At 36.3% G+C, this 15,114-nt stretch overlaps 1 protein-coding gene across 1 annotated transcript in view; it reads right to left on the reverse strand.

Moving 5' to 3' along the window:
• The window catches only part of FZD3 (frizzled class receptor 3), an 89,462-nt gene that overhangs the window by 66,246 nt on the left and 8,102 nt on the right, over positions 1 to 15,114 (reverse strand). The window contains exon 2 of the mRNA XM_079925496.1: positions 12,831 to 13,359. Coding sequence (XP_079781622.1) covers positions 12,831 to 13,019 — 189 coding nt within the window. The 5' untranslated portion in view covers positions 13,020 to 13,359. The remainder of the gene's footprint in view (positions 1 to 12,830; positions 13,360 to 15,114) is intronic.

Here is a 15,114-nt window from a genome sequence, read left to right on the forward strand (position 1 = left end):
AAGCACATGAAAAGATGATCAATGTCATTAGTCATTAGGAAACGCAAATCAAAACCACAATGAGATACAACATCACACCCACAACCCCATCTAAAAAACAGAAAATAACAAGTGTTGGTAAGAAATCAGAACCCCCATACATTTGCTGATGGGAATGTAAAATAAGGCAACCACTAGAGAAAACAGTTTGGTGACTCCTCAAGAAGTTAAACATAAAATTACCACATGATCCAGCAATTCCACTCCTAGGAATATATCCAAAATAATTTAAAATCATGTTCAAGCAAAAATTTGTATATGAATGTTCATATCAGAGTAGCATTATTCATAATAACCAAAAAGAGCAAAATAAACCAAAAGCAAAGGGAAGGAAATAATAAAGAATAGAAATCAATGACACTGAAAACAAAGAAGGGCAATAGGAAAAAAAAAAAAAAAATCACTCAACCCAAGAGCTGGTTCTTTGAAAATATCTGTAAAATTGATAGGCTTCTAGTAACAATGATTAAAAAAAGAATGAGAGAAAGGAACACAACTTACCAATATCAAGAATGAAAGAGGATATCACTAGAGACTGCCGACATTAAAAATACAATAAGGAATATTACAAACAACTCTATGCACGTAAACTAGATGAAGTGGACCAATTCCTCAGAAGCCAGACTACCAAAACTCACCCAAGATGAAACTGATAATCTGAATAGTCTTCTAACTATTCAAGAAATTGAATCTGTATTTTAAAACCTCCTAAAAAAGATATCCAGGCCAGATGGTTTCACTGGTAAAATCTAACTAACAATTTTAAAAGAATACTAATTCTACAGAATCTCTTCCAGAAAATAGCAGAGAACTAATCCCAACAAATTCTATGAAGTCAGGATTACTTAATATTAAAGCCAAAGATAATACAAAGGAAGAAAACTACAGATCAATACCCCCAGTGAACAAAATGCAAAAATCCTTAACAAAATAGTAGCAAATCAAGTCCAAAAATATATTAAAAGCATTATATACCACAACCTAGTAGGGTTTGTTCCAGAAATCCAAAGCTGGTTCCATATTCAAAAATCAATCAATGTAATCTACCAGATCAACAGGCTAATAACAAAGAAAAAAATCACATGATCATACCAAATGATGCAGAAAAAGCATTCATGATTTTCAAAAGTTTCCAGCAAAGTACATACAGAAAGTAACTGCCTCAACTTGATAAAGTACATATACAAAAACCCTACAGTTAACATCATACTTTGTGGTGAAACACTGGATTCCTACCTTTAAGATTGGAAACAAGGGAAGAATGCCTGCTCTCACCACTCTTACTCAGCATAGTACTGGAAGTCCTATCAGCACAATAAAACAAGAAAAGGAGGGGCTTCCCTGGTGGCGCAGTGGTTGAGAGTCTGCCTGCTAATGCTGGGGACATGGGTTCGAGCCCTGGTTTGGGAAGATCCCACATGCCACGGAGCAACTAGGCCCGTGAGCCACGACTACTGAGCCTGCGCGTCTGGAGCCTGTGCTCCTCAACAAGAGAGGCCGCGATAGTCAGAGGCCCGCGCACCGCGATGAAGACTGGCCCCCGCATGCCACAACTAGAGAAAGCCCTCGCACAGAAACAAAGACCCAACACAGCCAAAAATAAATAAATAAATATATAAAAAAAAACAAAAACAAGAAAAGGAAATAAAAAGTGTAGAGATTGGAAAAAGAAAAATGTCCCTATTTGCAGATGACATTACTATCTACATAGAATACCTCAAGGAATCTCAAAAAACACTTTTAAATTAGTTTAAAGAAAAAAGTATTCGTCCTAGAATTAATAAGTTCAACAAGGTTGCAGAATACAAGAAAAACATACCAAAAAATTGTATTTCTATATACAATTGCATTTTTATATATAATGAGCATGTAGAAACTAAGTTAAAACAATATATTTATAATCACATTTATTTTTAAAAAAAGAAACACCTGGGTAAATGTCCAACAAGACATGTATAGGGCTTGTATGCTGAAAATTATAAAATGCTGATGAAATCAAGGAAGATACAAATAAATGGACAGATATACAGTTACACTGGTTTGCTAGGGCTGCTGCAACAAAGTCCCACAAACTGTGTGGCTTAAACAACAGAAATTCATTGTCTCACATTTCTGGAAGCTAAAAGTCTGAGATCAAGGTGTTGGCAGAGCCATGCTCCCCCTAAAGGTGCTAGGGAAGGATCTGTTCCAGGTATCTCTCCTAGCTTCTAGTAGTTCCTTGGCTTGTGGCAGCATAAATCCGATCTTCACACAGCATTCCCCCTGTGCCTCTTCACATATCTTCCCTCTATGTGTGCCTGTGTCCAAAATTCCCTTTTATAAGGACACCAGTCATACTGGAGTAGAAGTACCTCAGTACTCCACTACTCCAGACGCTATTTCCAAACAAGGTCACATTCTGAGGTACTGGGGGTTAGGGCTTATTAGGGGGACTCAAGTCAATCCATAACAACACTGTTCATGGACTGGAGACTCAACATGTAAGGGTGTCAATCTTCCCCCAAATGGTCCTTAGACTTAATGAAATTTCTGTCAAAAGCCAGCATGCTTTTAGTAGCTAAAGACAAGCTTATTCTAAAATTTATATTTAAAAAACAAAAGAAGTAGAATAACTGAAACAATTTTGAAAAAGAAAGTGGGAAAAATCATGCTCTCCAATTTTAAGACTTACTATATAGCTAACAGTAATCAAGACACTGTGGTATTGGTGGTAAAATAGACACAAAGATAAAACAGGACAGAATAGAGAACACAGATATAAATCCACACAAGAATAACCAACTCATTTTTCACAAAGAAGCAAAAGCAATTCAATGGTGGAAGGATAGATAGTCTGTTCAACAAATAGTGCTAAAGCTAGTGGATATTCACAGCCAAAAAAATGAAACTTACTTTACACAAATTAACTCAAAATTGATCATGGATTTAAACGTAAGACATAAAGCTATAAAACTTAAAAGAGAGAGAATCTTCCAGACCCAGGCTGAAGAGTTCTTAGAAATGACACCAAAATCACAGTCCGTAAGAGGGAAAAGAAATTGGTAAATAGAACTTCATTAAAATTTAAGACTTCTGTTTTCCTAAAGACCTTGTTAAAAGGATGAAAAGGCAAGCTATAGACCAGGATAAACTATTTACAAACCACATATCAAACAAAGGATTTGTATCTAGAATTTATAAAGAACTCTCAAAACTCAAAAGTAAAAAACAAATCAATTGAAAAATGAACTAAAGACATGAACATTTTATCAAAGAGAATATATGAATGGCATATGAAAAGATGTTCAATATCATTAGACATGAGGAAAATACAAATTAAAACCACATGAGATACCACATCATATTATAAAAGCTGAATAAAAAATAGTGAAAATAGTAAATGGTGGTAAGAATGCTGAGAAAGTAGATCTCTCATATACTGCTGGTGGGAATGTACAATGGTACACCTGCTATGGAAAATAGCTGAGCAGTTTCTTAAAAATCCAAACATATGCTTATCATATGATCCAGCAATCACACTGCTGGGCATTTATCCCCCCAAAAGGAAAACTTATGTCTGCACAAAAACCTGTACAGGAATGTTCATAACAGCTTTATTTGTAATAGCAAAGAGCTGGAAAAAACTCAGTATCTGTCAATGGATGATTAAACAAATTGCAGAACATCTATATAATGGAATACTACTAAGCAATTGAAAACAATGACTACTGATACATGCAACAACTTGGATGGATCTCAAGGGTATTATGCTAAATTAAAAAAAGCCAATCTCAAAAGATTATATATACTGTATGATTCTATTTATATAAATTCTTGAACTGACAAAATTATAGGGCTAGAGAACAAATTAATGGTTACTTGGAAATAGGAAAGGGGGGAGGGAGAAAGGAAGCACAAGGGAGTTCCTCGGTGGCACTAAAACAGTTCTGTATCTTAACCAAAGTGATGGCTACACAAATTTATACGTGTGATAGAACTGCAAAGACAATATACACACATGTACATGTGCATTCACAGACACAAAAATGACTACATGTAAAAACTGGTGAAATATGATAAGGGCTATAGATTGTACCAATGTTAACTTCCAGGTTTTGATACTGCATAATAGTTATATAAGATAGGAAGACTGGGGGAAAACTAGGTACAGTACAAAGACTCTCTCTGCACTATTTTGATGTATGTACATACATCACACATATATGCATATGTATGCCTTAAGTGAGTCTCAAACTTGCGTGGTCCTCAGCAATGCATACAATACCAACTAATCCAATATCGTGATGTTACTATGTTAGTAAAACCTTCATTTGTGAGCCCCATCATGAATTATAAAATTGACTTGAGTGACTATTTTGTGCTGCTTGCACTGAGTCTAAAGCTATAAGTTTATGCTTCTGCCACTTGTTAGCTGTAAGTACCTTGTGCTGTATCTCAGCTAGCATTTACTGACACTTACTATAGGCTAGGCAGTGTTGTAAGTGCCTCACACATCTTTTTTAATCTTCTCAACAATCCCATAAGGTAGGTACTATCATTAGTCATCCCATTTTATAATACACGTGAAAAACAATGAGACACAGAAAGTTACGTAGCTTGCCCAAGATCACATAACTACAAAGACAGCCCCAAGAGTTAAACCTCTGCATTCTTACCCAGAGGCCTTGAGCTTAACCAATGTGTTCTATGTAATCTCTGTAAATTTCATGTTTTTCCTCTGTAAAATGGTCTTATTACATACAAATAAGAATAGGGACTTCGTTGGTGGTGCAGTGGTTAAGAATCCATCTGCCAATGCAGGGGACACGGGTTCGAGCCCTGGTCCGGGAAGATCCCACATGCCGCGGAGCAACTAAGCCCGTGTGCCACTGAGCCTGTGCTCTAGAGCCCACAAGTCACAACTATGGAGCCTCAGTGCCACAACTACTGAAGCCCGCGCGCCTAGAGCCCGTGCTCTGCAACAAAGAGAAGCCACCGCAATGAGAAGCCCATGCACCACAACGAAGAGTAGCCCCCGCTCACCGCAAGTAAAGGAAGCCCGCATGCAGCAACAAAGACCCAATGCAGCCAAAAATTTTAAAAAAATTTTTAAAAATTAAATTAAATTTAAAAATAGAGTACAGGGCTTCCCTGGTGGCGCAGTGGTTGAGAGTCTGCCTGCCGATGCAGGGGACGCGGGTTCGTGCCCCGGTCCGGGAAGATCCCACATGCCATGGAGTGGCTGGGCCCGTGAGCCATGGCCGCTGAGCCTGCGCGTCCGGAGCCTGTGCTCCGCAAGGGGAGAGGCCACAACAGTGAGAGGCCCGCATACCGCAAAAAAAAAAAAAAAAAAAAAAGAGTACAGAACCCAGTAAAAGACATTTTAAAAGGAGATTAGGAAAGAGTTGCAAATTAATAGAGCCGCAGAAGGCCTATCTGATGGGCATGAGGAACCCTGCTGATTTCCCATTCTCAACTCCCAAGTGAGAAAGTCAATTGTCAATTGGAATGGTGTTTTTAAAAAGCAAAACAAAACATGCATGAATCTCTAAATCACTATGCTGGGTGAAAGAAACCAGACATAAGAAAGTAGATACTATATTAATTACATTTATATAAAACTCAGAAAATGAAAACTAATCCATGATGACAGAAAGCAGATCAGTGGTTGCTTGGAACAGGGAGCCAACTCAGGGAGGTGGACTACAAAGGGACACAAGGAAGCTTTTGAGGTGATGGAAATGTTTTATATCTTGATAGTGGTGATGGTTTCATGGATGTATACATCTGTCAAAACTCATCAAATTGAACACTTTAAATGGGTGCAATTTATTGTACACAAATTATACCTCAATAAAGCTGTTACATAAAAACAAAAAAAATTAATATTTTCAAATAAGCAAACTGCCTTGATTTTAACCCTAACAATTTTTAACCTCAGCAAAATCAAAATTAAATGAGCTAGGCTGAATACTGCAAAGTTGAGAATATGTTAAGATAAGGAATACTATCAAAGCTCTATAAAGGAGAAAAAAGGAACTTTAGCTGATTAAATTTTTAAAAGATTCTTACTGAGTACTCCCCTAAGCAGTAATACTTTTATTCACTAAATTAAGACCAGGGTATACAAAGTTTACAAACTGAAAAGTAACTTTCTAAAATTAAATTTCTGCTTTCTTCAACGAAGGTACAAGACATGGAACCTTCTATTCTTTGTTCAGATTCAAATCAACCAAGCCTTTGTGCTCTCATTCTCTTTCTTCTTTGAAATTTCCATTCCTGTTACCATAGGAACCTTCTAGCTGACAAGCCCTCAAGCATAGCAACAGCCTAAGCTTAGCAAGGAGTGTGAAAAGGGGACAGAGTCAAAGGCCAAAATTTGACTCAAGAGAATCAGAATTCCAATCTTTGTCACTCTACAAAGGGTCTGATAACCATAGAAACTGTATCCTACTAGGTTTGGGAATATTATGACTAAATTCACTAAATGTGAAACCAAATGTGGAATGGCATTAAAAATTCAAAAATGGTATTCATTCTATTTCAGATCCAAATTAGAGTGAGAAATTATTAAAAAACAACTTTTTAGAATAATTTTAAATGATTAAAAATAAGACCTTTTAAAAACCTTTTTGTAATAATAAAATTCCTAATGAGAAAAGGTCTAAAACTTTAAGAATTATACTTTATATATACATATTAAAAAAATTCTAGGTCTGCAACAAAATACCTTTAATCCCACAGATCTGCTTTTCTTTTACAAATCTTACTTTTTAAATGTCTTATGACAGCATATTAAATACTTTCCAATATTCTTTCAGTGCGTTGGTTTGCAGAAAGATGACATTATCACAGGCCTATATTTATCTTCTTAAGTCAAGTGGGAGTTTCCAGAGCTGCCCATAAAATTTTTTTTTTTTTTTTTTTTTTTGCGATACGCGGGCCTCTCACTGCTGTGGGTTCTCCCGTTGCGGAGCACAGGCTCCGGACGCGCAGGCTCAGCGGCCATGGCTCACAGGCCCAGGCGCTCCGCGGCACGCGGGATCTTCCCGGACCGGGGCACGAACCCGCGTACCCTCCATCGGCAGGCGGACTCTCAACCACTGCACCACCAGGGAAGCCCTGCCCATAAAATCTGACTTTTCTTCAGAAAGTAAACTTTTTTCAAATATCATGAACAGTTGTAAATTTTGGTCTGTCTCAAAAGATAAAACTTCACAAACCAAATTCCATCACACTAAGTAATTTAATTTAAAATAAGTATTTTTGGGGCTTCCCTGGTGGCGCAGTGGTTGAGAGTCCGCCAGCCGATGCAGGGGACACGGGTTCGTGCCCCGGTCCGGGAAGATCCCACGTGCCGCGGAGCGGCTGGGGCCCGTGAGCCATGGCCGCCGAGCCTGCGCGTCCGGAGCCTGTGCTCCGCAACGGGAGAGGCCACAACAGTGAGAGGCCCGCGTACCGCAAAAACAAAAACACACAAACAAAAAAAAAGTATTTTTAAGGCATTCTTTTAAAGTGATTTGTCACACAAGAAAATCAATTAAAAATTTAAAAGCTATTTTTTTCCTATAGTCAGAAATAACTAAATGCAATTAACTCTCCACTACTTGTGTGTACATTTTTCAATTTAGAAGTTTCTTAATTCCTGGTTGGTTTCCCTGTCACACAATAGGCTTCTCAATCCAATTCACTAGATTGTTGTTTGCTTAGGGAAAACTACCTTATTAATATTAACCTAAACAAAAGATAATAAGAGAGGTAAATCTGCTGGATAATGCATATATTCTAAAGATATAAGCAATGAATTTCAAGAATAAACATAATGAAAGAAATTTCATTTCCTAAGAAGCCTATCCACAAAATATTACTGGTAGAAAGGGGTATATTATTCTCTTAAAAACAAACAGAAAATCCACCTGTCTTTCAAGGTTAATTCAAATATGATCTGCAGCTATCTCTTCTACATATGATCCTTCTCTCTTTTGAATCCTCTTAGCACTTTATGCCTATTTATGGCATTTACCAAGTTCTTCCTTAAGTTTCAGTCATTCAATCTAATACACTTAATAAATACCAAGTCTTAGACACTGCAACTGGGAGGTAGACAATAAAGGACAGCTGAGATTTTTAAAAATAAAGTTTCTGTACTAATTTTACTATTTTGAAAACACAATGTGTTTCTTACAGAAAAATCAGAAAATACTGATACAAACACTAAATGAAAAACATAGAAAACACAAATAAATTGTGCTAATTCAGGAACAATCACTGTTGGCCTTGGCAAAAATCTCTCCAGATCACTTACTCTACATGAACATGCTTTTTTTTCTTCAACTAAAACAGGATGATACTACACGAAATGTTTTATTATCCACTCCTTTTTTTTCTACTTATTAATGCATCAAGTACAACCATTAGAATATGACAGGCAAAGATGGAGATGAGACTATTAAGGCAGAAAGAACATGAGAGGTCTAGAGATGAGAGTTGGTTTGCTTTATTTTTTTTCTTAATTACCCCACTTATAAGTGTAAACAAAATGTTGAAAGCTTCAAGTCATTTTGATCTCCACTCCCCCCACCTCCTGCCAAAAAAGGGCAAAGTAAAATATTAGTGTTCACAGGAAAGTGGTATCTTTGGTATTGGTAAGAGGATTACCATTACCATCGCCAAAAAGCCCATCACTATTTATCAATTACAACTTCAAGAGATTAAGTGCTTAGGTACAGCACTATAACCACAACCATGACTACCACCACCCCTTCGGAAGACACAGTTTATAAAGTTCATTAACTCACTCAAACATTTCTTTAGCAATTATTATGTGTTAGGCACTATGTTAGCTGCTGGCCCTACAAAGATGAATAAGGACATCAACAGCAAGCTCTGCTTTCAAAAGCAAATGTCCTTCAGTAAGAACTGAATTTAAAAAATGAGGACAGGGGCTTCCCTGGTGGCGCAGTGGTTAAGAATCCACCTGCCAATGCAGGGGACACGAGTTCGATTCCTGGTCTGGGAAGATCCCACATGCCGCGAAGTAACTAAGCCCATGCACCACACTAACTGAGCCTATGCTCTAGAGCCCGCGAGCCACAACTACTGAGCCCAGGCACCTAGAGCCCGTGCTCTGCAACAAGAGAAGCCACTGCAATGAGAAGCCTGCGCACCACAATGAAGAGTAGCCCCCGCCTGCCACAACTAAAGAAAGACCGTGTGCAGCAACAAAGACCCAATGCAGCCAAAAATAAAATAAATAAATAAAATAAATTTATATAAAAAAAAATGAGGACAACCTCGTACCCATTAGAATGGCTATTATTCCAAGACAAAACAAACAAACAAAAAACCCAGAAAATAACTAGCACTGTTAAGGATATAGAGATATTGGAACCCTCGTGCACTGTTGGTAGAAATGTAAAATGGAGCAGCTGCTATGCAAAACTGTGGTGGTTCCTCAAAAAATTAAACATAGAATTATCATATTATCCTGAAATTTCACTTCTGCGTGTATACCCAGAAAAAGTTTAAAGCAGAGAAACAGATATTTATACATCCATATTCATAGCAGCTATATTCACAACAGCCAAAAAAGTGGAAGCAACCCAACTGTCTGATGAATTAATGGTTAAACTAAATGTTTTGTATATACATACAATGAAATATTATTCAGCCTTAAAAAGGAAGGAAATTCTGACACGTGCTACAACGTGGATGAATCTTGAAGACATTATGCTAAGTGAAATAAGCCAATCACAAAAGGACAAATATTGTATGATTCCACTTAAATGAGGTACTGGAGTAGTCAATTTCTTTTTGTTTTTGGCCAAGCGGCCCAGCTTGTGGGATCTTAGTTCTGCGACCAGGGACTGAACCTGGGCTCGCAGCAGTGAAAGCGCGAAGTCCTAACCACTGGACCACTGGGGAGTTCCCTGGAGTAGTCAAATCCAGAGAGAAAGAAAAAAAGAAAGAAAGAATGGTGGTTGCCAGGGACTGGGGAATGGAAGAATGGGAAATTATTGTTTAATGGGTACAGAATTTTAGTTTTGGAAGCTGAAAAAGTGCTGCAGAAGGATAGTGTGATGACATACCAAGGCAACTGTTCTTAATGCCACTGAACTGCACACTTAAAAATTGTTAGGATGGGGGAATTCCCTGGTGGTCCAGTGGTTAGGATGCTGTGCTTTCACTGCCAAGGGAAGGGGTTCAATCCCTGGTCAGGGAACTAAGATCCTGCAGGCCGCACGGTGCGGCCAAAAAAACCCAAAAAAGATTGGAATGGTAAATTTTATGTTATGTATATTCTGCCATAATTAAAGAAATCTTTTTGAGGAATATCTATAAACGCTACTATGGAATATCCAGGATATACTGTTCAGTGAAAAAAGCAAGGTAGAGAAAACAAACAGTATGACACTATATCAAAGGAAAGTGAAAGAATATATAAATATAGACAGATACTGTATAAACATTTTATATAATTGTTATATTATATTTATAATTTTTAATGGAAGGATAAACAAAAAAACTTTAAAAAAAGACTACCCCCTAAGGGAAGGAAAGAATAAGGTGGAGGGGAGAGGGCCAGAAACTAGACTTCTCTGATTGTACCTTGTCCTATATATAAAGTTCTGAAACATAATTATAAAACAAACTTAAGCAAAAAAAAAAATTTTAAGTCATTCTTTAAAATCAAAATGAAACACAAACCTGAACTGTGTATTGAATTAAACCAAACAGAGAAGTACTTAAGTAACTTAAAACACAGTAATTTGACTGTACATCCTTGGTGAAATACATCCCTCAGGACTAAAAGAAGTAGAAAGAAATCTAAAACTGCTTTCAGTAATTACATTGTTAGTAATAATACTGCTATTATTCTGAAATTATATAATGTCTCTATATAATAAGGTTTCAGTATAAGAGAAAAACAAAACTAAAATTTTAAACTGTTAAATAAAAACTCTGCAATATGATTTAATTGCAAGTATCAGTATAAACTCATGATGTACTTTCTTTTTAAAAAAAGTACTTCCTAGCTCTGTCTATGAAAAGGCCTAAAAATGACTAACCTAGTATCAATAAGCGTAACACCCAGATAGCAGTCCGTGAAAATCCTTTCCAACTAAAAGGAACTAGTGCTCCCTAAAAAACCTGATAATTCAAGGTCTAAGGCAGAATTTTATGAAATGAGGTTAGATCATACCAGAAAGCAAGGAAGCTATTAGAAACCACTAGGGTAGTGTCAAATACACTTAGGAGCTACCTTGAAGCAGCTCCCACTACCAAAGACAGAACAATTTGAGCCCTAATAAAATAATAACTGCAATGGACTGAAACACATCAAATATGGTAAAAATCCATGAGTTCATAATGATACTTAAAAAGAAAAAAAAGAAAAAAGACCTCATTAGTCACTTTTGAAAGATTCTTGTGAATCAATTTATTATCCTAAAAACTAATAAACAAAGGAAAACAATCAAGTATTTATCCTGTCTTTCTTATAAAAACTGAACACAAGAGTAACTTAATAGTCCAATAGTCAAAAAGAAGAAGTTTCTGTTTATAAAGTAGTCTGGTTGAGAAATGAAGAATGACAGAACTAGAATATCACCATTTTGCAAACCCCTAATAAAATTATTGACCAAAGAGATGATCGATGGCTGCTAAAATTACAAAGAGTAACAAGCAGACATTACATGCCTACGAAGTATTCTTTCAAAACAAAAACAGAGACAGAGGAACATGGTAAATAACATCACAGGGATGCAGTCTGCAAAATAAAACTATGAGAAATAGGGCAAACATACTACAAGAAAAAAGGGAGAGGGGTAAGGGAAGGAGAAACTATAAACTGTGACATCAATTGAATGCATTGCATGAACTCTGATTTGAAAAGTCAACTATAAAATAAACTGTGAACTTCTAAGAGTAATTTAAACATTAATTGTATATTTGATGATACAGGTACGATGTTTACATATTTTGAAAGAGTCGTTACTTTATAGAGATATATACGGAAATATTTATGGATGAAATTATGGTGTTTGGGATTTGCTTTAAAGCAACCCAGGTGGGTGTGCAGTCATAAATGAAACAAGACTAGCTATGTGTTGATAACTTTTGAAGCTGGATGATGGGTATATGGTGTTCATTATATCACTCCATACATTTCTATCAATATATAACTGAAATTTTCCATAATAAAAAGTTACAGGGAGGGACTTCCCTGGTGGTCTGGTCGGTCCAGTGGTTAAGACTCCGCCTTCCAATGCAGGGGACACGGGTTTGATCCCTGGTCGGGGAACTAAGATCCCACATGCAGAAGGGCATGGTAAGACCAGGAAATCACTTTAACTATTTAAGAAAATTCAGATACTGTAAACCACCAGCCTAAGGCTGAACAAAAGAACCCATTTTCAAAGTCATGTTCCCTTCCATATTTAGTAACTGAATTATGAGTACTATTAGTATAGTCTGTTCTTTAAAGTTTTATTAGCAAAAACAGAAAAGATGTAATCATATCATAACTTGGACAATTTTAAACTTCTGAATGGCTATTATCTCCCAAGTTCCAGTGCTTCAAATTTCTTTATAAAATAATGTCTGAAAACTAAGATGAGTAACATTCCCCAAACATGAAATCTTCAATCCATTAGAGTTTGAACCTAAATACATAACTTTTTAACATACAAGATGTAGTTAAAAACAACATTATTTTCCTGTTGTCTATCAGACACATTCATTAGCTTGGTTAAACAGGGTAATACAAGAATCATTTTCTACGACATGTCAAATAATAGATCAAGTCTTACCTCCATTGCTAAAGCTGCTGTCTGTTGGTCATAATGATTCAGAAGATTAGGCATGAAGGTAGTATTATAAGGCAAATCTTGGCACATCCTCAAGGTAATAGGTTCACAAGAAAACAAACTGTGCCCACCTATATGCCTCACAAACAAAGTCAAGGGCCACAGAATGAAGACGATCCAACTCACAGCCATGCTTCCTTGACTGAATGAGAATCAGATGATCAGGCCTACTCAATATGTATGTTAGATCTCTGTACACTTGCAGGTCTCAGCTTGAAAGTACTTCTTCGATCTTTCTGTTAAGTTCTTCAAACAGAAATACTCTTTGCACCGTCAGAGGTTTGTTAACTTGGTCTCACAAAAGGCATTTGTTGTTGGTTTCACAATATGGGAAAATGACATCATCTTGCCTCTTCTTTTCATTTTATTACATAGGGCACCACTTGGCCAACAGATCAAGTTGATCAACCACATTCCCAAACAACAGATTCCATCTTAGGAGAAGAGCTATTTCTTCCCTTGACTGAAATATCTGAAAAGAAATTTTTTAAAAATGGGAGAAATTAGTCATTTCCTCTCAAAATATTATCGACTTGATATTAAAATCTTTGATTAGCTCAGTATAGTTTCAGGATACAAAATCAGTATACAAAAATCAGTTGCGTTTCTATACACTAACAATGAACTACCAGAAAGAGAAATTAAAAAAAAAAAAAATCTTTGATGAGAGATATAATACTGACCTAATAGATAAAATACATGGGTATTTCATATAGTATAGTTTTTCTACTTTATCATTTATGGTATAGATATACTAACATAAACAGCATTCAAAGGCAAATTCTCTTCCCTCAGTTGTCTATATAACATATCGTTTAATTTCCCATCTATGATGGCAATTTTTCATTTGTCACAAGACATAATTGATCCATTTTGAAAAATCTGTATGCTGTTGTCCTAAACTTTATTTAAATATCTGCCACGCTTATAACCTAAGTTATTTCATTTAAATTTTATTATATGTGTTTTAATCATTAATAGTGCAGTTTTTACATTAAATGATTTGGCAGATGGTATCTGTGAAAGATGTAAAATATAAATAAATAGAAAGATATGGATTCAAGCCTCTTTATAGCTCTTTGAGTCACTTCACTTCTCTGAACTCAGAACTTTCCTTCCTGAAAATAGCACCTCCCTAACAAAGATGATTTATGAGTGAATTATGAAGTAATACATGTAAAATTACTCTATAAAAGGTAAAGCAACATCAAACATTAGGTAGTTTTATTGCTGAATAACAGCTGATACAAAGACTACTATCAACCAATACTGAACTGGCAAACAGAAGATTCTAAAAGTAGTATCAGGACATTTTCCCAATATTACTTCATCCTTTTAGACAGTACAAAAATTTAGTACCATAGATGTAGAAACATTCGACCAACAAATGCTTCATTACACACAGCCAAGTTGCAGAGACTAGAAATCATCCCTAGAAAGTTATAGCAGGAATAGGAATGATTCCCAGTTATAGTTTCTTCCAAGTTGTAGAATCTTTGACTTGACACTACTTTTCCAGGGGTAAAAATATGCATCTCATTTGGGGCTGGAAGGGTATAGGTGGAGTGGAAGGCAGGTCTGGCAGGAAAAAAGCATATACTAAGCTATCATACTTTCATTTGGTTTCATACTGATGTTAAATTTGCTTTTATTTCATTTTGTTTCATAGATATTAGATATTTCTGTTTGCGGTAGACAGCCTAGATTGGGAAAACATGAAAAAGACAGGTTCAGAAATTCTCAGAGACCCGGGTTAACAGACAACTTAAATATATACTAGGGCCCGTGACAGCTTAGACCTTGAGACCTGGAACTGGGTTGGCTTAAGCAGGGAAGGAAACTGTCCTCTGTCCACTGACTATCAATGACTGGGACCTCTGCATCCCAAGCTTTAATTACTAGGCAGAAAAAACTATTTGGAGAAAGTAAAGCAATGGCTGAATCGTCCCAATTTCTCCCCCTAGTATTTGGTCTTGAGTAGTGGACGGGAAAAGGAAAGTCTGTGGCCTCCAGAATTAGGAACACTAAAGATACAAGCAAACCTGTCCCCAAACATCGAATCTCTCTAATACTGAAATCTCTAAACCAGAAATATTTGCAAAAGCTTCTGGGCCTGCCATATTTTTTCCTCCTTCAAGCTGGTCCCAAAAATGTGATGTCTGGCTAAAGAAAACTGATAATAAACACAGTTATTTATATTTAAGCTTAATTACCATGCAGCACAGTA

The sequence above is a fragment of the Stenella coeruleoalba genome (assembly GCF_951394435.1).
Source record: "Stenella coeruleoalba genome assembly, chromosome: 7".
Taxonomy (NCBI): domain Eukaryota; kingdom Metazoa; phylum Chordata; class Mammalia; order Artiodactyla; family Delphinidae; genus Stenella; species Stenella coeruleoalba.